General features: G+C 51.5%; 1 protein-coding gene across 1 annotated transcript in view; it reads right to left on the reverse strand.

Moving 5' to 3' along the window:
• EFCAB6 (EF-hand calcium binding domain 6) overlaps positions 1–26,779 on the reverse strand; it is a 225,018-nt gene that overhangs the window by 53,343 nt on the left and 144,896 nt on the right. Inside the window, exons 19-21 of the mRNA XM_055396088.2 lie at positions 21,574–21,670; positions 15,401–15,519; positions 3,956–4,150 (exon numbers count right to left, since the gene is read on the reverse strand). Of these exons, the coding sequence (XP_055252063.2) occupies positions 3,956–4,150; positions 15,401–15,519; positions 21,574–21,670 (411 nt within the window). The remainder of the gene's footprint in view (positions 1–3,955; positions 4,151–15,400; positions 15,520–21,573; positions 21,671–26,779) is intronic.

Consider the following 26,779-nt stretch of genomic DNA (forward strand, 5'->3'; position numbering starts at 1 on the left):
AAAAAAACTATCCATAGCAACAGAAAAGTCAGAAATCAGGAGAGGAAAGTCTGAGAGTATATCGGGGTGGGGGAGGCGGGGCGCTGAGGCCGTGCAGGTCACCGTCTCCCTTCCCCTGCTGGCCCCCGGTTCCGAGCTGGCCGATGTGTGCCTCCAAGAAGCTGACACAAATGAGCTGCGCTAACTGTCCGGGGATGCATCTCGAGAGAGGTGACTGCCTGGATTCCCGCACAGGTGTACTCTGAAATCAGTCCCCCGTTACAAACTGGCGACTCCTCATCATAACTATTACATTCCAATTAATCCTTCAAAAAGGGAAGCAAATGAAGGTATAAAAAAAATCAGGACTTTTTTGGAGATACCTATTTTTAGAGAATTGAGGCGTTGCGCCTTTCTTGGACTGGTTTCCAGGCAATAATCGCCTCCCTCGCAGAGTAAGTCTGCACAGAGTGAGTGAGGGTCCGGCGCTGGGGTCCGGCCAGCTGCCCAGCAGGACCCGTGGCAGCCGGCGCAGCATCTGGGCCCTGGTCTGGACGCGCGATGGGAGCCCCACAAGGGTGGGGCCAGGGCCCGCGGACGGCCACAGAGCCCCCCGCCCCGCGGCCAGGCCTGCACGGTGGGAAGAACCCTGGGTGACCCTCCGGTTTTGCTCCTGTGCCTCTCAGGTCATGTTTCAGAACAGCCAGCTGTGCTTCTGTGGCTGCTTTACTGATGCTGCCCTGACCCTGAATCCTCAACTCCAGACTCGGGCCCCAAAAGAGCAAGGCCTGGAAAGTAAATACAGGCTTGAGAAAGGACCCTTCTGAGTCTTAAAAATGTATTCAGGCCACTTGAAACAAAATCAATTCACTTAAATTTAAGAAGCAAACGTGAAATTCCAGTCCCTTTGATAAGCACGATTCCTGTTTGTGAATCTTAGCAGGGTTCCGTATAAACGAGGAGGTTGAAAGTCTGGGAAACGTTGCATCCCAAAGGGTTTTCTGGAAGACCCACTGACACTGAAATTGAAAAGCGGGCTGACCTGAAGAGCAAAGTGACTTGACAACCTCACAGTGTGACGTCTTGGAGAAAACAGGGGCCGGTCGTGAATTTTTATGAACCGGGCTTGTGTTCTTGGTTAGGAGAGCGTGACTGTGGCAGGGCACTGGCTGAGTGTGCGTCGGTTTGCCGAGCTTGGTGCTGTGAAAACATAAGGAGGCCTCGTCCACTGGCTCAGAGCGCTCCCAGCCATGGATCCACACGCGCCAGTAAACGGGAGCGGGAAGGAAAGTGGCTGGGCATCGCCAAGGACGCACGGTTCCTCTCCAAGCCTCATTACTCGCAAGTGGCAGGAGGGAAGGGAAGCGGGCACACACGTGGGTAATGAGGCCAGCCCTGTCTGGGAAAGATAAATTCCACTTTTTCATTCGTTTTATGGCATATGTGATTTATACCAATCTTGCGCATACTTTTACTTGACATTTCACCAACTCAATTCTCTGCCTCCGGGTTTTATAACTTAGCAACTTGGACATAATTCAGGGGTGCATTCAGCACTCCTTTCTCTTAAACCCCATTCAGCCATCGCACCTCGTCTCTGTGTCCTTGGAGGGCTTCTCTCCTCCGGGGGATGCTTTAGCTCATTCACTCCTTCAGAGATGGTGCAGATAGAGCTGAAGTGACAGATGGGAGACGGACAGACACACAGATGAGAGCGCCGTGGAGCTGCCCAGGACCGGGACTGAGGTGGAGCGTCTGTCCCATTTCACTTTATAGTCACGTCAAATGCGGCAACATTCTCCTGGCTTAATTTTTTATCGATGCATAATTAACATATAACATCGTGTCAGTTTCAGGTGTACAACATAATGACTTGACATCTGTATACACGGTGACATGGTCACCAAGATAAGTCTAGAAACTGTTCATCACCATCCACAGAATGAGAACTTTTTCAGATTTACTCTTGGCGACTTTCAAATAATTGGCACAGTACTACTAACTACAGTCAATTTCCTGTGCTCACATCCCCAGGACTGATCCTATCATAACTGTGAGCTGTGCTTTTGGACCCCTTCACCCTCTCTGACATTCCCCACCCCCTCCTCTGGCAACAGACAATCTGTTTTCTGGATCTACGAGCTTGCTCTTGTTGCTGTCATTTTAAGATTCCACATATGCATGAGACCATAATGTTTTTGTCTTTCTTTGTCTGATCTATTTCACCTAGCGTAGTGCCCTCAAGATCCATCCATTATATCACAACTGGCAAGATTTCATTCTTTTTTAAGGCTGAATAATATTCCATTGTCACATTTTCTTTATCCATTCTTTAAAAAATTTTAAATATGGCCTTAGTGACTAGTTTCAAACTTTGAAAAGAACCGTGCGCAGTCCCACCATCCAAATACAACATGATACCTTCATCACAGCATCTTCTGGTCCTCCTGGGCAGGCACATATGTTTGATGTAGTTACCATCAGGGTACACAGACTGTTTAAAATTTCATTGCCCACCAATCTTCCATCACAAGCATCCCACAGTCTCCATGATGATGGCTATAACTGGCACACGCCACCCCATATTCCTTGAAGCCATGTTCTCTCCAAGCCAGGGGATCCATCTGGGATGGACAGGTGTCCACTTTCATTGCCATTGTTGAAGACACACTGCAAGTCATACCTTGTACCTGCTGACCTCCTCGGAATTATTTCTCTGGGACAAACACTCCAAGGTTGAACTGCTGAGTTCAAGAATGTGTCCTTTCAGGCACCCACTGGACAGCTCCTCACTGAGTGTCTGCTGGGTGCCGAGCACTGCTCTGAACCAAGGAGAGACAGGCGTGTCCTCCTGGGACCTGCATTCTAGTTGCCCAGAGGAGGGGCCGGGTGTGTGTGTTGGTCAGGACCTAACAGCTTCAGCTCTCAAGGGAGCCCTGTAAACCATGAGTGCCCTGAGAGTGGCCTGGGTGGGGCTGGGCAGGAGTGTAGCTCTTTAACTCCATCATGGCTCTGCGTTGCTGCTGCTCAGCCGCTCAGTCGTGTCCGACTCTTTGCGACCCCATGGCCTGCAGCACAACAGGCTCCCCTGTCCATCACCAGCTCCTGGAGTTTGCTCAGGCTTGTGTCTGTTGAGTCGTTGATGCCATCCGTCTCATTCTCTGTAGTCCCTTTTTCTTCTGCCTTCAGTCTTTTCCAGCATTCAGGGTCTTTTCCAACGAGTTGGCTCTTTGAATCAAGTGGCCAAAGTATTGGAGCTTCAACTTCAGCATCATTCATTGATTGCCTTTAGAATCGACTGGTTTGATCTTGCAGTCCAAGGGACTCTCAAAAATCTTGTCCAGCACCACAGTTCAAAAGCATCAATTCTTCAGTGCTCAGTCTTCCTTAGGGTCCAATTCTTACGTCCATACACGATTACTGGAAACACTATAGCTTTGACTATACGGACCTTTGTTGTCAAAGCGATATCTGCTTTTCAATACACTGTCTAGGTTTGTCATAGTTTTTCTTTCAAGGAGCAAGCATCTTTTACTTTCCTGGCTGCAGTCACTGTCCAAAGTGATTTTGGAGCCTAAGAAAATAGTCTGTCACTGTTTCCACGGCTCTGTGACTTAACACCAGTTTCTAGAATCTACAGGGGCTTTGTAGGTGGCTCAATTGTAAAGAATTTATCTGTAAGGACAGGAGACGCTGGTTCATCCTTGGGTTGGGAAGATCCCCTGGAGAAGGAAATGGAAACCCACTCCAGTATTCTTGCCTGGGAAATTCCATGGACGGAGGAGCCTGGTGGCCTCCGTCCATGGGGTCGCAGAAGAGCCGGACACGACTGAGCACGCACACACACTAGAATCCACAGCAGTGAGCGAGTGTGATGATCTCACGGCAGCACTGCCAGCACTGGGAGGGACAGCTTCAGAACAACAGGGTCAGTGTGGGACAGACACCAGGCCCCGGCGGGTGCCCACCGACTCACCTGGCTGGCATGGCCTTCTCCGTGCTCTGCTGCAGCTCCTTCAGCTCTTCTTGCACCTGCTGAGGCTTCGTGAAATGACCCATGAAGTTAAAGTACTCCTCTGCGTAGGGCCGGTGAATATCTGCTGAGTAGTTAATCCCCAGTTTCTGCAAAAATTCTTGGTAAGTGATGTGTCCTCTTCCTTCGCTGTCATACCTTTAAAGGAAAAGAAACAAAACTCAGCTGTAGCCGTCGAGGGGGCGTGCTCAGGGCTTTAATCCCAGCTACACTCCATCTGCCTGGTCCCTCACACCCTAGGTTCCTACAGCAATGGCCTCCCTGAGGGAGTCAGACGTGCTGGAGGCCAGGACTTCACCCAGGCCTGAACTGAATCTGTTTTTAAACAAGATCACCAGGCCACCCATATGCTCATCAACATTCCATCGAAACCCACTGCTCCAGTCAACAGGAGGATCACCTCATACGAGGCGGTCTCGGTCCACCCCAAGAGAGCAGCCAGATTCACCCACTAGCTTTCGGTAGAAACACAACTGTGACCACGGGAAATTAACATGAACCCTTCTGCTCATTCAAAGGTCTTTTATTGAGCGCCTCCACAAAAGAAGAACTATGCTAAGGTTCACAAGAAAAATCGGACAAAAAAAAAAAAAGCATATTCAGTCTTAATACTCAAAGAAACGGACACCCCTTGATTCCAGCTTCCCATTTCCTCTTTGAAGAGATGCCAATTACACACACCCAATGAGAGAGGCTGGGAAGGAAAACAAGATAAGAATTACGCTGCGTACCTTTTATGCCAGTTTCTATTATTGGGATTTTTCTGAATTATAATTCATTTTTTTAAGAAAAAAGCATAATGGAGGGTTTTTATCTCCCCAACATTATTCAAATAGAATAGAAAGAATTACTTCAATAGAAAGTTTTAAGGCAAGTTTTCAATTTTCTTTAAAGAAAAGAAAAGCATTTATTCTCGCAGAAGATCTTGGTCCTCTTCTCTAACTGGTAAAAACAGCGTTTTGTCAAGGTGATTTTTTCCCCAGATGAACTCAGTGTTTTGAGGACCAAATATTTACATGACATCTGGGGCACAACGCTCCAGCGGCTGCTGTTCAGGGCTTTGTCAGACGGAGCGTCAACGCGGCTGGCTCGCCTATGGGAGGCAGGGCCCCTCTCTGCGCTCAGCCCACCCGACACCACAGGACTGCAGAATCGCGTGCTCCCTGGGTCCTCTGTGACCCTTTCAACTGAGTGATGACGAGGATAATGGATTTATCTACCTGACTTTCTCATCTCTCCAGTGGAGCGGTGGTAGGTGGAGGGTGCGGGGTGAGAAGCCCCCAAGGTGGCTGCTAGCCCAAGGGCCCCTGTCCACTCCCTCCTCTGCACCCGCAGACCTGCAGACCCCACCTACACCTCCTCCCCAGCACCCAGGCCTGTTTTCATCAGGGACTCTGTCCCAGAAGGTGAAGAGTGTCCCCTCCTGTGACTATGAGGCAGGCGGGTGGTGAGGTCTGACCCCAGCAAGGTCCTCCCATCACCGCCTCCCCACTGTCTGCGCTTGGTTTCCCGGCCTGCACCTGTGAGCATGGGGCGGTGGTGGGGTGGTTCTCACAACCTGCGGGGGATCAGTGCCTGACTGCTGGCACCGTTACTGAGGGTTTGGGGGAAACTTCCAGACCTTTCTCACTTCAGTTCAGTCGCTCAATCGTGTCCGACTCTTCGCGACTGCATAGACTGCAGCACGCCAGGCTTCCCCATCCATCACCAACTCCCAGAGTTCGCTCAAACTCATGTCCGTTGAGTCAGTGATGCCATCCAACCATCTCATCCTCTGTTGTCCCCTTTTCTTCCCGCCTTCAATCTCTCCCAGCATCAGGGTCTTTTCCAAGGTGTCAGCTCTTCACATCAGGTGGCCAAAGTATTGGAGTTTCAGCTTCAGCATCAGTCCTTCCAATGAATATTCAGGACTGATTTTCTTTAGGATGGACTGGTTGGATCTCCTCGAAGTCCAAGGGACTCTCGGGAGTCTTCTCCAGCACCACAGTTCAAAAGCATCAATTCTTCAGAGCTCAGCTTTCTTTATAGTCCAACTCTCACATCCATACATGACTACTGGAAAAACCATAGCTTTGACTAGATGGACCTAGTCCATTACCAAAGTAATGTCTTTGCTTTTTAATATGCTGTCTAGGTTGGTCATAACTTTTCTTCCAAGGAGTAAGCATCTTTTAATTTCAAGGCTGCAGTATGATCTGCAGTGATTTTGGAGCCCAAGAAAATAAAGTCTATCACTGTTTCCACTGTTTCCCCATCTAGTTGCCATGAAGTGATGGGACCAGATGTCATGATCTTAGTTTTCTGAATGTTGTGTTTTAAGCCAGCTTTTTCACTTGCCTCTTTCACTTTCATCAAGAGGCTCTTTAGTTCTTCTTCAATTTCTGCCATAAGGATGGATGGTGTCATCTGCATATTTGAGTGTATTGATATTTCTCCCAGCAATCTTGATTCCAGCTTGTCCTTCATCCAGCCTGGCATTTCACATGATGTACTTACTCTGCCTATAGGTTAAATAAGCAGGGTGACAATATACAGCCTTGATGTACTCCTTTCCCAATTTGGAACCAGTCCGTTGTTCCATGTCCAGTTCTAACTGTTGCCTCTTGATCTGCATACAGGTTTCTCAGGAGTCAGGTCAGGTGGTCTGGTATTCCCATCTCTTTCAGAATTTTCCAGTTTGTTGTGATCCACACTATCAAAGGCTCTGGCATAGTGGCACCTGTTATTAGTACAGCCTTAGGGCTTGCGACCCTCCCAAAATACCATTCTACCTTTATTCAGTGAAATTTCTAAAATAGAACGAAGTGATCCACCCACCAGAGGAGGTCCGTGGGCGCCTCTGATTCCCGGGGCTTGTGTTTGCATGTTCACTCAGTTATGTCAGACCCTTTAAGACTCCGTGGACTGCAACCTGTCAGGCTCCTCTGTCCATGAGATTCCCCAGGCAAGAATACTGGAGTGGGTTGCCATTTCTTACTCCAGAGGATCTTCCCAACCCAGGGATTGAACACACATCTCTTGCATTGACAGGCGGATCTTTTCCACTAGCATGCCCTGGGAAGCCACACCACTGTACCTGGCTTTCTATTCCAGGTGGCAGGAAGGGCTGGTGCTTCTAGCAAACGGCTCCCCCTACTGCTGGTGCTGAGGGAGCTGCAAAGGGAGGGTCTAGTTCTCCATCAGCAAACCTGGGAGGGGGAGGGGCTGCCGCTCCTCAAGCTCCAAGGGCGATCCCTGGGCTGTGGTCCCGCCCTGAGCTGCGTCACACCTCTGCCAGCCTCGTGCCACCAGATGCAGCTGCGACTCGCTCTAGAAAGACACCCCTGGGAGAAAGCTCCCCAAGGGACCCCCACCCCGGGGGGAGGGCTCCTGGGAGAAGGTGTACAATGACCCCTCCGACAGGAAGCCCTGGCTGGCGGGGCACCGTCTGGGACCTCTCCGCCTCCCCTGGGTCCCCAGGCCGTGATGAGGACCAGGGGCAGGTGTGCATGGAGAACTGGGACCAGGGCCACCCAAAGGCTCAAGCACGTCCTGCCACTGCGTCCCCTGCTCCAGTCCGTTTCTCCCCTCCCAGCTCGATGGAAAGCTTCTTGAGGAGAAACGGGCCTTGTTTTATCTTGACGGGCAAACTCACAGCTCCCAGCAACCCACCCTGCAAAGGCTTCCTTATCAATACCTGGTCGCTGAGCGAGTGAACATGAAGCATGCATGTCCCTAAGGAAGGCCTGCCGTCCCCGCAGTCAACACTTGCGGGATTCCCAGACACAAACTCTACATCGTGACACTTGGACTGAATGAAAAGACACTTCTTAATTACTCCATTGACAAAGATCACACACACTCTCTCCGCATCTCCAAGGAACGGAAGGCCAGACTGCACAACTGCAGCTGAAATATTGTTATGCGTGTGGATAATAAGAGAGTTAATTCAGCTCACACAACCCCGCCCTTCACTATATACCCTCGTGCCACATTCAAAAAATCAACTTGGTTATAAAGGCTGAATTTTAAAATGGTTCGGCAACAGATGCGCCAGGGAAAACGTGCATATAAAACAGAGGGCCCATTAAAAACTCACATTTGCATGTGGCGGTGGCCACTAATTTATGACATAATCAGATTACTGCCTGTCCATTGCACACATGGCCGTTCGGTTGTACACACGGTGTGAATACGTTCACATCGATCGCTGGGCTGAGAAAGTCTTACTCTTTCGCGCTCAGTTTAGCGCTTGATTCTTACATAAATGACAGCAGAACCTTCCGACACCACTGACCCCAGATTCAGAGCATCTGGTGCGAGCCCCACTGACGACTCAGGCCAGCAGCAGAGGGAGGCGTGGTCCCTGGGCAGCTTGGACATGTGGGTTCTCTTGGGGAACATCTGTGGGGAGGGCACCGTGACTGCTCAGAGAGCTGCCCCACACAGCGCGAAGCATCCAGCTGCCCGAGGGTTGGTGCCCGCTGGGCACTCTCACCCAGGCCTGGGGGAGCCACAGACCTGGTACCATCTGCCCCCACCCCGCCCAGGGCCATAGTCTGGCCCCTATGCGCCCCAGTAAGTGGCCGTCTGACATCGGAGGCAGCCACACCAGAGAAGGGAGACCCAGTCCTTCCAGGACTGCCCAGTGTTCCTGGTTCCAGAGGATGTCAGCTGCCAGAACACCCTTCGGGAGGGGCGAGGGGCCTGCTGGGTTAGTCCTCGCTGAACTGAGCCCCTCTTCGTGTCCAGCTCTTCTAACGCAACCCCTACCCTCAGCACGTCCCATTCAACCTTCTCTTTTTTTTCTTTCTTTTTAAACAAGTTTTATTTATTTATTTTAAATTTTTGGCCACACTCTGTGGCATGTGGGATCTTAGTTCCCCCATCAGGGATGGAACTGCACTCCCTATATTGAAAGGCGGGGTCTTAAACCCTGGACCACCAGGGAAATCCCAGTCCTCCCTTTCCTAAACTGTTCCTGCAGCCTTTCCAAATCCTTTCCCGTCCCGGGGCTCTCCAGTCCAGCACGGCACCTGGCAGGTTGTCTCCAGACATGGCTGTGGCCGGGCTAACGGAGATGACCCAGCTTCACGTGAGTCACACGTGTTCATGTGAGCTGATGTACAGGACACAGGGATTCTGTAATAGTCTTTGCTTTTCATACCGGAATGCTAATGTACACTGTATCTACCCAAACAAGAAATGTGCATAAATTGGGCATCATCTCTAGAACATTCTACCAGGTCTGCGTGACCAGCTGGCTGTACACGACAGGCATCTATACTCAAATTTCCCATGCTGCTGGCTGTCCTGCTTGAGTCATCTGTGTGTTTTTATAACACACTGACTTCAAAGTTTCTTGGCAAAGTTGGTTTCAGGTCCAAAATAGCAGAAATCTACCCAAGGAAACTAGGCTACTAGTGGGGCTCAGAACGCTGAGCGCCCCAGAAAGGCATGTCCCCCAGAGCCCTGGTCCTGGGGCTCCCTGTCCCCTCAGGCTCTGCTGACACAGGCAGCATCCTCCCCCTTCTGGGGGCCTCCACTCCCACCCCCCAACTCTGGGCCTCTCCGCTAGCTGGGACGCCCTCTCCCCGCTCTGGCTAATGACTGCTTATTTGGGGGTTAGGGTCAGGCATCGCACCACTGAGGGTCCCTCCCGGAACACCCACAGCCCAGGCTGCCCGGCTTCTCCCTCCCAGCACGCGGATGCTGTCTTCCCGGCTGAGTCGTGGGCAAGGGGCTGCCTTCATCTCTGAAACCCCCAAATCTGGCACCGGGCCTGCAATCTCAAAAGTTTCAGGAAATTCCTGCTTGAGATCGCCTCAGATGAAGGAATAAGTGAATGCACATTCATCCTGTAACTTATTCTCAGCTGTCTCTCTGAGACCAAACATGTTGCTCCTGAAATCTTGGGCTGAAAGATCCTAGCGGCTTCACTTAGGAGGTTTCCTTTCACAAGGGCCTCCTCCAGGTTTGAGGTCAGTGTATCTTTAAACCTCAGTGAGCCAGGCTCGTTTAACACGCACCTGCCCCCACTCTGTCCACCGCGAGAGGTCAGTGGAGGCCACAGCTCACCCATCCCTGGGCCATGGACTAGGGGCAGCGGTGAGTCACTCTGCGCTGGCCTGCTGCACTCTGCAGACCCCTGGGTACCCTGCTGAGGAAGGAAGCCACCTCTGGAAGCCAGATCTCAAATCACCAGTTGTAAGAGAAGTGTCCAGAAGAGCTGCTAGACATGCTAGACTTCGGGTGAATCAGAACCAAAACATCCATGTGCCAAGTCACTGAGATCTGGGTGTTAATGCATTAATTTACTTCCGCAGTGTAAATGAGACCCTCTGGATGACTCAAAGCTCTAATAGAGTGCAGGTGCTTCGTTGAAGTGCTGAGTGAGCGACGGATGGTGACAATTATTTTGTCCATATTCTCCATGTTTTCTAATTCTATGTTTTCGAAAGAGCTGAATGTTATTTTCCTGATCACTTCCGGCTACCCAGTTTTGGGGGTGGGCTTTCTTATTCTCACCAGTAGACCCCAGGGGCTGGCAGAGTGTGTCACATTGGCCCCAGCTGCTCCCGCCTTGCCTGGGGTCCCCGTCACTCACACTGGGTGGAAGCATGCCCCTCCCTTGTATGAGCAGCTGCCGGAGGCTCAGTGGCAGGGGGGCTCTGGGCAGCCCAGTGCTGGCCACCCCCTTGCCAGGCCACACCTCCTACTTTGTGCAGCAGGCAGGTGGGGACTTGGAGGGAGGAGACCAGGGTGAGTCGTGTCAGTAAACACTGAACTGTCAGAGAGGAGCAGGCCAGTGCGGGGGTGGGGGGGGCGGAGGAGGGTGAGGACGGTTACCCGAGGCCACAAAAATGCCCAGGAAATGGATGAAAAGCCACACTCCCGAGTTCGTCATGTCTGCTGAGTGGGGTGCAGCTGCTTTCTTGTTGTTGTCTTTTCTTCTTCCTTAAGCTTTTTTGAAATTCAAAGATGCTTGCTCCTTGGAAGAAAAGCTATGACCAACCTAGACAGCATATTAAAAAGCAGAGATGTTCCTTTGCTGACAAAGGTCTGTCTAGTCAAGGCTATAGTTTTTCCAGTGCTCATGTATGGATGTGAGAGTTGGACCATAAAGAAGGCTGAGCACTGAAGAATTGATGCTTTTGAACTGTGGTGTTAGAGAAGGCTCTTGAGAGTCCCTTGGACTGCAAGGAGATCCAAGCAGTCCATCCTAAAGGAGATCAGTCCTGAATATTCATTGGAAGGACTGATGCTGAAGCTGAAACTCCAATACTTTGGCCACCTGATGCAAAGAACCAACTCACTGGAAAAGACCTTGATGCTGGGAAAGATTGAAGGCAGGAGGAGAAAGAGACGACAGAGGATGAGATGGTTGAATGGCATCACTAACTCAATGGACATGAGTTTGAGTAAACTCTGGGAGTTGGTGAGGGACAGGAAGGTCTGGCGTGCTGCAGTCTGTGAGGTTTCCAAGAGTTGGTCACGACTGAGCGACTGAACTGACTGATGCTTTACTGGATTTTCCGAGTCTTCTAAAATGAGTGTGCATTAATATTCCTATCAGACAGTAATTTCAAATCTGTATGATTTTTTGCTACTAATGTTTATGCTTATCATTGCCCAGTGCCCTCATTATACTGTCTGGTCACACGGCCATGCCGTGGGATAGCTGGCTGAAGCGCAGAGAAGGTGAGTCACCGGCCTAAGGTCACACAGCTCACCCTGGGCTCCAGGGGACCGGGCACAGCCCTGCTCAGAGCACAGCCCTTAGTGTGGGCCACTCAGCCACGTCAGGGTAGCCTCCTGATTTTTGCCCAGGCTCATCAGACAAGTCCAAGGAGCATCTTATCTCATCACTCAGCCTCTCTTTCCAGCTGCTGCTGCTGCTTAGTCACTAAGCCGTGTCCAACTCTTAGCGATCCGGTGCACTGCAGCCCTCCAGGCAAGAATACTGGAATGGGTTGCCATTTCTTTCTCCAGGGGATCTTCCCAACCCAGGGATCAAACCATAGTTTCCTGCCTTGTAGGTGGGTTCTTTACTGCTGAGCCACCAGGGAAGCCCCTTTCTAGGCTGCCAAAGGCTAACTGTCACTTCCTAACTCTCTTACACCTATCACTTCCTTCCCAGTCCTCCAGGCCGCCACCCAGGGAAGTTTACCCTATCCTCTCATTTAGAACCCCAAGACAGCCCCAAATTCACCTCTGTGCCTCCTTCACCTCTCTGGCGATTCGGCCTCCACCCTGTGGCCAGGGTGATCTTTCCAGAACATGGAAACTTGTGCCTCAATCTGTCCCTACTAAACACTTGGCCTTCAGGACAGAGTCCCCACCTTGTCCTTCCCTTCACAATGTGGTTCAGCTGATGTGTGGGACCCACAGGTGACCCCGCAGTCCTGGGATGTGGCACCCCCTTTGCCACTTGGCTGGACATTCATCTGGTGGCTCTCAACCCCGTGTCTGTCCTTCTGCTCATCTTCCCAGCTACCCCCTCTGCTCCCGGGGAGCTGTGTCTGTTGGAGGTGGGGAGAGGGCAGGGCCGGGCTGTTCCTAGGAGCTCCTGCTCAGCCCAGCGACTGAGATTCCAGCAGATTCCAAGAGGCATTGGGAGGTGGAGGCCACTTTCTGGTCTCCAGGAAATACCCTGTCTCCCCTTGGCCCTCCAGTCCCTGGTGGGGAGCAGCCCCTTGTCTCTGGGTAACCCCCTCCTTGCTCTTCCAGCCCTGGGTGGCGGGCAGCAGCCTCCTGGCCTCTGGGTAATCCCGCAGTCCCTTTCAGACTTCTGATCCATCTGACACCTTTGTAATCAGTCTCTCCCTTTTCTGCCTTCCTGCCGGGACACTGTGGACACACTCAAGGGGCTCCCTCTGTCTCCATCGCCCCTCTTCCCACCCACCCTGGCGGCGACTCCGCATGTGGAGACGCCATCGTGGGCTCCCCACCTCTGCTCCTCTTTCCTGGACACACGTCCAGACTGTTTCTCCCTGCCTCCCTGGCCGGGGTGCAGCCACATGCAGGATTCTGGTCCACAGAGTCTGGGCAAAGTGACAGCCCCGTTTCCAGGCCTGGCCCTTACAAAGCTGACCAGATGGTCCTCTGTGCCCGTTCCCCTTCTCTGCTGGCAGACACGTAAGCTCAGGGGATGGGGGCCAGGCTCCTGGTCCCCGAATGATTGTGGGCAGTGTTCTCCACCACCTGCACTGAACTGTGACGTCCTTACCGGGGCAAGCCCCTGGGATGTCGCCTTGTTTGTTATTGCAGCTGACCCTGACCCTGACCTCTGGAGGTGACTTAGCAGAGCACAGCAAGGCACAGAGAAGCTGAGTAACTTGATAGCAGCCGCACTGCTGTGGAGGGGTGGAGGCAGGGGTCAGGACCATGTGGCTGCAGAGCTCTCAGCCACTCCCCATGCACCATGAACAGCCAGCGACACAGAGGTGGGCGGAGTCCGCCTCTCAGTGTGCAGCACAGGGTAGACACTGAGCATTTACAGAAGAGTGGTGACACACGGACACCTGGATAAAGAAGCTGCAGCCAAAAGTAATGGTGAGAGTCTCCCTCCTACGAACAGGGGAGCCCGCTCTGCCTCCCATCAGGAAGAGGGCTAGGCGTGCCCTCCTTCCACAGGGAACCCCAGGGACAGCTGACTCTCACACCCCTCATCCCTAAGGCTGGCACCCAGCCTGGGGGCTCATCCCACCACTCCCTGATGGCGACAGCCGTCCCCTCATGCCCCACACCCATCAACCCCTCCTCTGCACGGCCTCCTGACTCATCTTCCTGAAGCAGGACTTGACCCACATCGCAGCCACTCAGACTGCGTTGTTCCAGATGTCCCGTTAGCACTGCCCGAAAGCGAGGACTGTGCCGGGCGACCAGCCTCGCTTTTCCTTCCTCAGCCTGGAGCCCAGGAACCGCTTGGAGAGCCCCTCGCCCATCCGCCTGCCGCATCTAGACCCTAGGAGCCATTTCCGCGTCACTCCGCCACGCCCACAGCACCGTTTCAGCTCCCTGTCTGCTGGGCCTGCCCCTCCTCTGGCACTTTAACAGGCAACGCTCACCCGGTGTTGGGCGGAATGCTTGCGCCCACCACCAGCTCCCTAAATGTCAGAATGACACACACAGGACTGTCTACATGGTGAGAGCCCCACGCGTCTGCCCGCTGCGACCCCGTCCTTTGAGTCCTCAGGTGGACCCGCTCACTCAGTCTGTTAAAAGGGAAAACGGGCAGGGAGACCAAACTCACCCTGGGTCGGAACTGATCTAGAAGAGAAATAAGGGTTTTGTAAGAACTTCACGGGAGAAGGCGTTGACGCCCCACCCCAGGACTCTTGCCCGGAAAATACCATGGGCGGAGGAGCCTGGTGGGCTGCGGTCCATGGGGTCGCGAAGAGTCGGACACGACTGAGAGACTTCCCTCTCACTTTTCACTTGCACGCATTGGAGAAGGAAATGGCAACCCGCTCCAATATTCTTGCCTGCAGAACCTCAGGGACAGAGGAGCCTGGTGGGCTGCCATCTATGGGGTCGCACAGAGTCGGACACAACTGAAGCGACTTAGCAGCAGCAGGAGCAGCAAGAACTTCACGATGCTTTTCTAAATTAGACACAAAACAGCCCACCTAATTCTAAACTTGGCCAACAGTATAGCTTTCCACTTTAAACAGATGAAATGCTCCAAAAAAAACTGCATGAACTGCTCTGTTGAGCTGGCTCCTGAGAGGACCTGCAATATTGGGGTACAACCCTGGGGGATGCCAGTGGCGACTAACATATAATGAAGGAGGAAGCAATTCAAAGATGGCTCTGGAACTTGGAAATGGACCACGTGGTGAGTGCACCTCGAAACTTAGACATCTACCCAGGGAACGTTGTAACGGGGGTAGTCTAAAGTACATTTTGAAAAATGCAGCCAATACTAGGTCCTAGTTTCAGTTTAAGACACCCTCGGGAAACTATTCCAAGTTGCCAAAAGTTTGGTTATTTTCTTCCAACAAATTGCTAATCTATAAAACACTTGTGTAGCATCGATTTCCATCTCTGGGCAATGGAGAGACTGTGTTTCCCTTAACCCACTGCAGATCTGTCCGCGGAGCTAGTTGTATTAGAGAGAAGTCTTTGGGGAGTGACTTCGTTCTCTGAAAGAGTGAAAGGATGCGCTCAAATGCGCGGTTCCTTGGAAACGCAAAACCCTCACGTCCAGTGTTGGTGACAAGTGTTGACCTGGTTCCTGTGTTCCGAAAGGCTGGCCTGTTGGCCACGGCTGCTTTCAGGGGTGAACAGGGTAGATACAACCAGAGGAAAATATTCCTGGCCCTGCCTGACCCCCGAGGTGTGATGCAAGGCCGGTGCTGAATTTGGCAGTAGGGAAGGAACAGACAGTCTTCAGATGCCACTCACCTCATCCAGAGCTTTTCGAATTCTCTCGGCGTGAGGGGGACGTCAAAACCGTACAGCGCGTTCTTCATGTCCCGTCGTCGAAGGATGCCATTGCCCTCACTGTCAGTTTCTATAAAATTCTGCAATAGTAGAAGACAGCGTTTGGTAACATGTAAAACGCGCTCAGAGAGTATCTGGGACAGTCTAAGACTTCCCCTTACTCCCCTCGCCTCCTGTTTACTTTTTTTTAAATTTTATTTTTTGATGGTGATTATTTTTAAAGTCTTTTACTGAATTTGTTACAATATTGTTTCTGTTTTATGTTTTGGTTTTTTGGCCACAAGGCAGGTGGGATTTTAGCCCCCTCACCACGAATGGAACCTGCACCTTGGAAGGTGAATCTTAACCCCCGGACAACCAGTTCGGTTCAGTTCAGTCGCTCAGTCGTGTCCGACTCTCCGCGACCCCATGAATCACAGCATGCCAGGCCTCCCTATCCATCACCAACTGGCTGAGTTCACTCAAACTCATGTCCACAGAGTCGGTGATACCATCCAGCCGGGGAAGTCCCTAATTACTCTTTTGTATACGATCCAAATAAAGTCCCCACTCTGCTCAATAAGACAACAGAGCAAAACGTCAAGTGTTATGTCCTAGAACGGGCTTGTTTCCGGGTAATGAGTGGTCTTGAGCGTGTGGCTGGGATTTTTTTTCCTGAGCAACAATTTGGGTTCAGACACTGTTAGAACTAAGGGCCAACCAGAGCTGGGAGGTGAGGTGTAGCCTACACTGCCTGAGGTCATCATCTCCACTTTTCAGAGAACTTGGCCCCCGGCGGTCAGAGGGGAAACAGGGGACATGAGACTCTATAGCGGTTACCATGAGGTGACATGGTACCACTTTAACACCCCCACGGGGTGCAAAAGGTCTCTGGGGATGTGTCCGGCATTTAAAGGACCACAGACTAGGAGAGCAGGTGACACAGGGCATTGAACCCTGTCTTAAACTGTTTGCAAACAATAGTTCATTCCTCCTCCTTCCAACACACTGCTAGGAAGACACAAAGGGTTCGCCTCCCAAGTCCTCTGCAAGCATCATACTTCACAGCGAAACCATGAAACGTTTTCTGGACGATTAAGAATCAGACAAGAATGCCTCTGTTGCTCTCTGTTTAGCCTTGTACTGGAGGTGCAAGTCAGTGCAGTTAAGCAAGTTAAAACTGGTAAAAGGTATAACAACAGGGCAGGGAGAAATGTAACTGTCATTATTCACAAATGACATGACTGTACATATAGGTATACAAGGAATTCACGATGAAGGTATTATAATAAGAGAAAGTGGCAATAAATCTGGATTCTATGAAAAGTGAAAGTGAAAGTTGCTCAGTCGTGTCTGACTCTCTGCAACCCAACTGACTGCAGCCCGCCAGGCTCCTCTGTCCATGGAGTTCTCCAGGCCAGAATACTGGAATGGGTAGCTGTTCCCTTCTCCAGGGGATCTTCCCAACCCAGGGATCGGACTCAGGTCTCCCACACTGCAGGCGAATTCTTTACCATCTGAGCTACCAGGGAAGCCCCGGGATTCTATTTCAATAGGCATAATCATTCACATTTTTATATATCAGACATAGAAAATGAACTTTAAAAAAATAACATTTACAACAGCACCAAAAATAGGAAGTCTGAGGAACAAATCTTATAAATGATTGTAAGGTTTTTACATAGGAAAATCTAAAACTCTTTTGAAAAACATTTTAAAAGATCAAAATAAATGGAACTATACTGTGTTCATTAATTGGAAGGCTCCCTGTAGTAAAGATGTCATTTCTTGCCAAACATCCCAATAGTTTTTTTTTTTTTCTTTGTAGAATTTGACAAACTGATTAAAAAAACTCTAAGAGAACAAGGAGGAGGGAGCTGCCCACTGGCCCATTAAGATGTATTACTGGACTTCCCTGGTAGTTCAGTGGTTAGGATTCGGCGCTTCCTCTGCAGGGGCCCGGGGTTCAATCCCTGGTTAGGGAAACTAAGATCCCAGCTGTGAGGAAGTAGACCTGCCTACTAGCAAGCAAACACTGGATCCAGGCCCACAACCACCTGCTCCAGAAGCCCGCTCCAGCAGGCCAGCACTTCCTGGGGCCCTGTAGTCAGAAGAACTATGTTATGTCTATTTTACCACAATTAAAAAAAATAACTTTACTCATTTATTTACTCCTGCCACACACCACTGAAATCCAAAAATATATAAATATTATTCATATGCTTATTTATTTTGTGATGGGTCTTTGTCGCTGCGCAGGCTTTTCTCTAGCTGCTGAGAGCAGGGGCTACCGTATAGTTGCCGTGTGAGGGCTCCAGGGCACGAGGGCCTGGAGCAGTTGTGGAACGTGCACTCCCAGCTGCAGTTCCTGGGCTCTCGAGCACAGGCTCAGTAGCTGTGGCTCACGGGCTTAGCCGCCCTGTGGCAGGTGGGATCTTCCCGGATCGGGGATGAGACCCATGTCTGCTGTGTCGGCAGGCACGTTCTTTACCACTGAGCCACCGGGGAAGCCTCTACCACAGTTTTTTAAAAAAGCAACAGCATGTGCAGCCTGTTGTGATCCATCCACTGCCTCGCACTGAAAACCACCTGGTCTGAGCCGAGGCCTGCCCCATCTGTGCTGAACTATTTGCAGTCCCCACTGTGCTGGCCAGCCCCGCAAAGCCCCTGCCTCGGTTCAGCTGCAGGCCTGACATCCTCACCTCCCCTGCCCGCCCGTCCAACACCTGCTCATCTTTCTGCTAGTGGCCTCTTCGCGGGCACCCCTTGTATGCGCACCATTGCCACGGTAATCCGTGCCATTCCTTAGAGTTCTTGGGGCAGAGATATGTCTTTATTTCACCTTATTTTTGGTCACTGTATCTTTAGTACCTTGCCACAAGGACTTTCCTGGTGGCTCAGATGGTAAAGTGTCTGCCTACAACGCAGGAGACCTGGGTTTGATATCTGGATTGGGAAGATCCCCTGGAGGAAGGGCATGGCAACCCACTCCAGTACGCTTGTCTGGAAAATCCCATGGACAGAGGAGCCTGGGGGGCTACAGACCATTGGGGTCACAAAGAGTCAGACACGACTGAGCGATTTCGCTAACAGGGCATAGTCAGCTCATGATAATATTTGCTAAAGAAACCAATGACCTTATTTTCCAAAAATACTTCAACAGACATGAGCATATTAAGCTGCCCCCAGAGGGGACGATGCCTCTGTGTTTCTGAGGATCCAGCGGAAGGCGTCCCCAGTGGTGCATGGGTGCATGGCAGGAATGGGGGGCCCCATGACCTTGTGGCTCCCCAGGTGGTGCTAGTGGTAAAGAACCCGCCTGCCAATGCAGGAGAGAAGTAAGAGACACAGGTATGATCCCTGAGTCGGGAAGATCCCCTGGAGGAGGGCATAGCAGCCCACTCCAGTATTCCGCCTGGAGAATCCCATGGACAGAGGAGCCTGGCGGGCTACCTGACCCTATATATGAAGGTCACAAGATGACTAAATGCCGAACCCTTGTTCAAGTGCAGTTTTACTGGAGAATACGCCCCTTGGGATGTTAGCAGGTCCTGTTTCGCGAATTCCCAACAGAAACACAGCAGAAGGGAGACACCTTCACCATCTCTAAATGCCGGGGCCAGGCAGTGAAGGGTGCGGATGTGAGCGCCCGTGAGAGCCCGTGCGTCATCACCAGGCGGTCTGGTGGGAATACGGCATATCTTGTTTCTGGGCTTTACTTTCTGCTGGCTTAGAATTCAGAACTAATCCCTTCAGTGCGGCACTCAAGATAAACCGAGAGAGGGACGGGCGGTCTGCACGTGCCGGGCTATTGAGTCCTGCGGGGCCAGTGAGGGGACCCAGAAATCGGTTCTGGACAAAGCACCTCCTGCCCGCACCCCACACCCTTCCGGGCCCCTGAAATCCCTCTTCCTCCGTAATACTCCATGTCCCCTCCCTGCCCCACTCCCACCAGGCTCAGTTCTAGGAGAGATGCAAGAGGTTTCCATGGGGAGACACCAGGGGCCGCTGGCTTAGCATCCCAGAGCTCTGGGGTCCCCACGGCTCCTCCACACATAGTTTGGGGCTCTGCCCAGCGTCAAGGATGAAGGCAGCTAAGAGAGGCCATGGAATCAAGGTGGAGCAAAAGGGCTAGGACAGGGAGGAGGTTAACCAGCTGGGAAGCTGGGCTAGGAGTTAGGGGGGCCTGCAGGGTGTCAGGGAGCTGAGGTGGAGGTGTTTCAGGGAGGGTGGACAGAACAAGGCAGAAGTAAAGACCGCCCCAGCCTCCGGCCGTTCCTAGCAACCCGCTCCTCTCAGCGTCCGCCTGCCTTGTTAATAACCTGCCTTTGCTCCTTGACTGTCCCTTCCCCTGGTCCGTGAGCTCTGCCAGGAGGGAGCAGGCACACCCCCCAGGCACTCAGTTTGTACGATGTCAAGGCAGGGTTGGAATAAGCGGCGAAGGTCCCTGGAGGTGGCCCTCGGGAGTCCCTGGCCCCACAGGGAGCAGCGCACAGAGCAGGCCGGAGAGGCGGCTGCTCCCACAAGGGAAGGAGGGCAGAGCAACCACGAGGAGAGGCAGCCTGGGGAGAAGGGGCTGTTTTCCTGAGTTGGTCCAGCCTGAGGGGGTTTGAAGGTCGGAGAGAAGCAGGAACGGGGGGGGCACGTGGCTGACGGTGTTAGCTCTGCCCTCTCCCTGCCGGGGTATGGGCCCTGTGTGCCCACCATGTGCAGCCGAGATCACGCCCTGCGCTCCTCGGCCCAGGGGACTACTGTAAGGCCAGTCCAGCCTCGGTCCGCATGATTTGCTGGCCCCGGCTGGCAGAGTCCATGCGATGAGGATGGGGACCAAGGAAGAGGTGGTCTGGGTGCTTAAAGCAGGCCTTCACGCTGGACACAGGCCGAGAGAGAGAACACAGAAAGGAAATGACCACGTGAAACAAAGTGGAGATGTTCTTCAGAATAGTGTGAAAGTATTCCTTGTACTGCAAGGAGATCCAACCAGTCCATTCTAAAGGAGATCAATCCTGGGTGTTCATTGGAAGGACTGATGCTAAAGCTGAAACTGCAATACTTTGGCCACCTCATGTGACGAGTTGACTCACTGGAAAAGACTGATGCTGGGAAAGGTTGGGGGCGGGAGGAGAAGGGGACGACAGAGAATGAGATGGCTGGATGGCATCACCAACTCTGTGGACATGAGTTTGAGTGAACTCCGGGAGTTGGCGATGGACAGGGAGGCCTGGCGTGCTGTGATTCACGGGGTCGCAGAGAGTCGGACACGACTGAGCGACTGAACTGAACTGAACTGATTCCTATAAGGCAGTTTACAAATACTTTTAAAAGTGAAGCTACTGGGTCCCTGTTGCATTGAGAAACAGTGACATCACAGTGTTAGCTTCAGGGCGGCCCAGGCTTGCGTTTCAGATCCACTGTCTTGCAGGTACGTCTGTCATTGTTAGAGGGTGCGTCCATCTTGACACTGTAACCACAATTCACGCCACTGCATTTCACGCTCACTGTGAAAATGTGCTTTTCATAACTTTGGTGGGAAAGGAAGAAATAGCTCTTTAAATGCATGTTTATAACTGTGGGGGCTTCCCTGGTGGCTCAGACGGTAAAGAATCCACCTGCAATGCAGGAGACCCAGGTTTAATCCCTGGGTTGGGAAGATCTCCTGGAGAAGGGAATGGTTACCCACTCCAGTATTCTTGCCTGGAGAATTCCATGGACAGAGGAGCCTGGCGGGCTACACTCCATGGGGTCACAAAGAGTCAGACAAAACTGAGTGACTAACACTTTCAGTTCAGTTCAGTCGCTCAGTCGTGTCCGACTCTTTGTGACCCCATGAATCACTTTATAACTGTGCAAAAAGAAATATGATAGCATCTTACATGGCTTCATTTACATTTTTAATTCATATCAAACCTGAGATAAAGCCAGGAATTTCAGTCCATGTAACTCCTAAAATCACTTTTTTTTCCTGAAGACCAAATTGACCTTGAATGTGAGAGTTTATTTTGAAGAAGTATTTTAAGAATCAAAGGAGGCACTACTTTGGTATAAAAAGTTGCTTCCCATCTCAGTGACTGGATCAAAACAGCTCCATCATCCCAATGACCTTGGAACACTGAAATAGCTGCCCTTCCCTTTTAAGGAAACAATCGCTTTCTCACCTTAGACAAGTCTGACCATCTGGTTTTTGCTTTGGTGACAAGGTACTGATGCGCCTGTTCACAAGCTAGTTCTGAATCTGCAACCTTCTGTTTTGGTCTTAAAAGGAAAAAAAAAATTATAAATAATTCTGTTTCAATTTAAAAGACTCATTAATCTCCCAAAGGGTTCCCTTACTCCCATTCGTGACAAAGGTACTATAAAAGTCTGCTATTTCACATCTGGTCTAACTTAATTCTTAAAATACAGTCTTACTTCCCTAGCTTCACGTTAGGGAAATCTTAAATTTAGTTAGGAGTCCTTGCTTAATTCCAGATAAATGCTGTTCAAATTTTCCAGCGGTTCACAAAACAAAAAGGGTTCGTTTATTCCCAGGGGGATTAAAAAAACATAGCACAACACTGTCTTTGGATGAAAACAACCAAAAACTTTTATTTCTGAATGTACAAGTGGGTGTGATAACTCAGACCAAAGCAAACAGGGAACCCTAGGGGAGCATGCCCGACAGACTCGGTCTCAGCTCATGCTCAAAGGTTGAGTCTGTGGAATACAAAGTGATCAAAATTCCATTTACTCACAGAACGGTGGGCGCCAAAGACACTTTCAAAAAGGATTGCGGTTAGGGCACCATGGAGCGCAGTGAAGACTGTGACTGAAGGAATTTGGGGTGCCCTGGATTCTTCCACTCACTACAACAAACTTGGGGAGCAGATCCTATGAAACCTTTTGCCACTTCTGACTCTGCAGTCGCCCTGCTCGGATCCTTGGTCACTCACGGGCACGTGAGTGATTGGGGTGTCTTGCCTGAGGGTGACTGAGCAAGCCCCCACAGGGACCTTCACAGGAATTCCTCCCCAAAGGAGCCTGGAAAACCAGGAAGAGGACAGCAATAAAGGACCACGTTGCCCCTGATTTTGTTGTTTTTTGGTCGTCTCGTGCAACACGCAGGGGCTTAGGCCTCTGTTGTCATCGTTCAGTTGCTCAATCCCGTCCGACTCTTTGTGACCCCGTGGACTGTAGCCCGCCAGGCTCCTCTGTCCATGGGATTTCCCAAGTAAGAACACTGGAGTGGGTTGCTATTTCCTTCTCTAGGGGATCTTCCTGACCCAGGAATGGAAACCATGCCCCCTGCACTGGAAGTGTGGAGTCTTAACCAGAGAAATCCCCCAGGTCACCTTTTGAGAGAAGTATAATTCATGTTCCAGCAGGTGAGCTGCTTGTGAGGAAAGAAATCTAAAGAAAAAAAATGCAGCAAAGGTTTATGTGATCCATGCAGCTCTGCGGCTCTGTATAAGCTGCTGGGTGGGGCGGACGTGGTTTCTGGGGTAACCATGACCCCCACGAGCTCAAGTCGGGCTGCAGCTGCCGGTCACTTGCCACACGGAGTCTGGGATTTCCCAGCAATGTTGGCATCGTCACCCTACTTTGCAAAGGGGGACGCTGGGCTTTGGAGAGGTGAAACAGCCTGCCGAAATCACACAGCCAGTTCCGGGAATCCTGGCCCCTCAGCTCGGGGCCCTCTCAGGCTGGAGGCGAGCCTTTCTCATCATTTTCATTCCAGCTGAAGCTACAGCTTTGGCAGCTCCTCTAACGTCAGTCCTCAGAGGAAAGGACCCATTAGGCAATTCAGCTCACAGAGGTGAGGGCCATCGTGGTTTTATGCATGGAGGATCTTTTCGCTTAACATTTGTATCTCACTTCAACGAGCTCAGTTGTGCCAGCACCACTGGAGTGCCCAGCCCTGTCCAAGGTTGGGACGAGTGAGGCCTGCAGCCGCCGTCTCCAGGGGAAGTTCTCCTGGGACATCCCGCTCCCGTCCTACATTTAGAGCAGACAGCAGAAGACTTCCCTGGTGGCCCAGTGGTTGAGTCTGCCTGCCGATAAAGACGGTCATGGGTTCAATCCCCGGTCCAAGAAGACTCCACATCTTCCCGGCAACTAAGTCCACAAGCCACAACCACTGAGCCCGCATGCTGTAACTACCAAAGCCTGTGTGCCTAGGGCCCGTGCTCCTCAACAAGAGAAGCCTACACATCACAACTAGAGAGGAGCCACCTGCTCGCCGCAACTGGAGAAAGCCTGCACACAGCAGTGAAGACCCAGTGCAGCCAAAAATGGTAATGGTAACAGTTTAGTAGCTACGTCGTCTCCGATTCTTGCGGCCCCATGGACTGGGAACCTTCCAGGCTCCTCTGTCCATGGGATTCTCCAGGCAAGAACACTGGAGTGGGTTGCCATTTCTTTCTCCAGGGGATCTTCCTGACCCAGGAATCAAACCCAGGTCTCCTGCATTGCAGGCAGATTCTTTACCCACTGAGCTATAAGGGAAGCCCTCCCTTGCAACCAAAATATAAAAATATAACTAAACACACACACACACAAAATCGCAGACAGCAGGGCATGGCACTGGAGCCAACAAATTAAGCAGTGATCATTTGCTCTTTACAAGGCTTCTCCTTTAAATCCCTCTGAGAAACTCTGCTGCTAGTCTCAGCTGTCCGGGACCGCCCCCAGGTTCCCTGATGACAGCACTCTGTACCTACAGGTCACTGAGAACACGGTGGCCCTCATTACCCCAGAAGCCCACACTGGGCTGTTGACCTCTGAGTCACTCGGAAAGGGTCTTATTCAGAGCAGCACTTCTTTGGTGAATTACATAGACTTTGACTCCCTGTGGATTGGCAGACAAGAGTTCTTGCCCCCGCTCAGCGGGCAGGGGCAGAGGACCCGCTGTGGCTGGGTGGCATCTTCTCCCTCCTCCTGCTGACATGGGCCACGTGAGGTTGGGCCCACTTTCATTCCTCTTCTGGCAGATGCCAGCTTGTGGGTACACAGGTGAACTATGGCTGGCACCCCTCCCTTGACTGAGACCCACCCTCCACTGGCCACCCAAAGTCTTATATCCACCAGGTACTCCTACATCGCCTCGCCTGGGAGCCTTGGTTGACTAACACGTGACGCTGTTAACCGTCTCCCCTCTCTCGGCCCCTTCGCGACGCAGCTCTTTAAATCACAGCATGTGTTGGAACACCCACCACCTGGCAAACATGTGCCCCCGGCGAGTGCCTCTCCCTCTCCACCTGCCCCCGATCCTTCTCGCTCCTTCCCCGCAAAGCTCATCTACCCTTCTGAGAAGCCGTCCCTGCTCTTGCCCCAGCCACTGCCTAGTGCTGTTTGTCCACACCTCTGTGCCACTGGCACGGCAACCTCACCTGCTTCCCTGTTCCATCTCTCTCCAACTGCCTACCGGACTTCACAGAATCATAGAATTTCAAGGATGGAAAGGGATCCAAAGATCAGCCAGTCTAATCCCCTATTGCTACTTGGTTTATGTTGCTGTTCGGTCACTAACCATTTGCGACCCCATGGACGGCAGCACACCAGGCTCCTCTGTCCTCCATTATCTCCTAGAGTCATATCCATTGAGTCGGTGATACTATCTAAACATCTCATCCTCTTCTGCCCCCTTCTCCTCCTGCCTTCAGTCCTTCCCAGCATTCAGGGTCTTTTCCAATTAGTCCACTCTTCACATCAGGTGGCCAAAGTATTGGAGCTTCAGCTTCAGCATCAGTTCTTCCAGTGAATATTCAGGGTTGATTTCCTTTAGGATTAACTAATTTGATCTCCTTGCAATGCTACTTTACCACTAAGGTTTTGGAAGGTTGGGTGGGTTACATTGCATTTTCACAACTACTGTTTAAAGGACTGTAGGTCCTAATGACACACAGTCCCCTGCCATCACTGTTAGACTTCACCTGACCCCAGCAGGCTGACCTGGACTTCCCCCCAAAAGGATGGAGGTCCTGAGAGGCCAGTTCTGTCTCTGCAAAGTCAACTCGCTACCAAAATGATCTCACTGTTTAAACACACATCCAAAACACCCTGATTTCTTTATGGGGCGATGAGGCTTGATTATTTTTCTTAGTGACTCATGTTCAAACCACGCACTCCTACGGATTTCCCACTCATTTCTCATCTGTCCCGTTTTATGTCCTTGTCTCCTCTGGAGAGATCGGAAGGTTTTTCCATGGCCTTTTCCTCTCCTATGGCCTGCCCTTTTAGATCTTGACAGGAAGATCTAGCCTTCCTATCAACCAGTTCACCAGTCACCAACTCTTCCCATCTGCTGCCCGAGGTCTTACAAACACAGTGACGAGCGAGGCAGACAGAACCCACATCCACAAGGAGCTCACGCTCTGACGGCGGGGACGTATAGCAAACACAGGGAAAAAGTGAATCGGGTAACTGCAGATACTCAATGTGACTGAGAAGGCGGGGCCAGGCTGGGCCGGGGTGCTTCAGCCCAAGAAGGCCAGGGAGTGGCTCCCCGAGGCCTGAGTGATGCGACGGTGCTGCGCGATCCTGGGGGTCAACGTTCCAGGCAGGGCCAGAGCCCTGACACGTCCCGGGGGAATGGAGCAGGCACGCCTACTTCACCTTCTCTCTCCCACTGATTACAACTCTGGACAAAACACAGAAAGCAACTCTCTGAGGACACCCAAAAGTAAGTAATAGGATACTGGTGGGGGATCAAAACTTGAAGACTGACTTACACGGTGGTGAGTTTCACAGCTTTTTTTTTCCCTCCCTATTTCCAGTTTAAGGGCTGCTTAAAGCCAGTTCGCCGAAGAATTGATGCTTTTGAACTGTGGTGTTGGAGAAGATTCTTGAGAGTCCCTTGGACTGCAAGGAGATCCAACCAGTCCATCCTAAAGGAGATCAGTCCTGGGTGTTCATTGGAAGCATGATGCTAAAGGTGAAACTCCAATACTTTGGCCACCTAATGCGACGAGTTGACTCACTGGAAAAGACTCTGATGCTGGGAGGGACTGGGGGCAGGAGGAGAAGGGGACGACAGAGAATGAGATGGCTGGATGACATCACCGACTCGATGGAGGTGGGTTTGAGTGAACTCCGCGAGTTGGTGATGGACAGGGAGGCCTGGCGTGCTGTGATTCATGGGGTCGCAGAGAGTCGGACACGACTGAGCGATGGAACTGAACTGAACTGAACTGAACTGAAAGACAGTTCTAGTTGTGGAGTTGTGTATTGGATGTACACAGAAAAAGCCTCAAAAGAAAGCCTGTTTTTCTGACCAAAGAACTAGGAAGGCAAGCCCCTGAAGTACAGAGGATATGAGGGAATCCTCCCCTTTCTTGTCACTTTTTACTGTTCCATGCCTGATCTGAGGCAAGAGAAAGTGGAATT

The sequence above is a fragment of the Moschus berezovskii genome, chromosome 6 (assembly GCF_049115385.1).
Source record: "Moschus berezovskii isolate FMDL1 chromosome 6, NW_MosBer_1.0, whole genome shotgun sequence".
NCBI classification, from domain to species: domain Eukaryota; kingdom Metazoa; phylum Chordata; class Mammalia; order Artiodactyla; family Moschidae; genus Moschus; species Moschus berezovskii.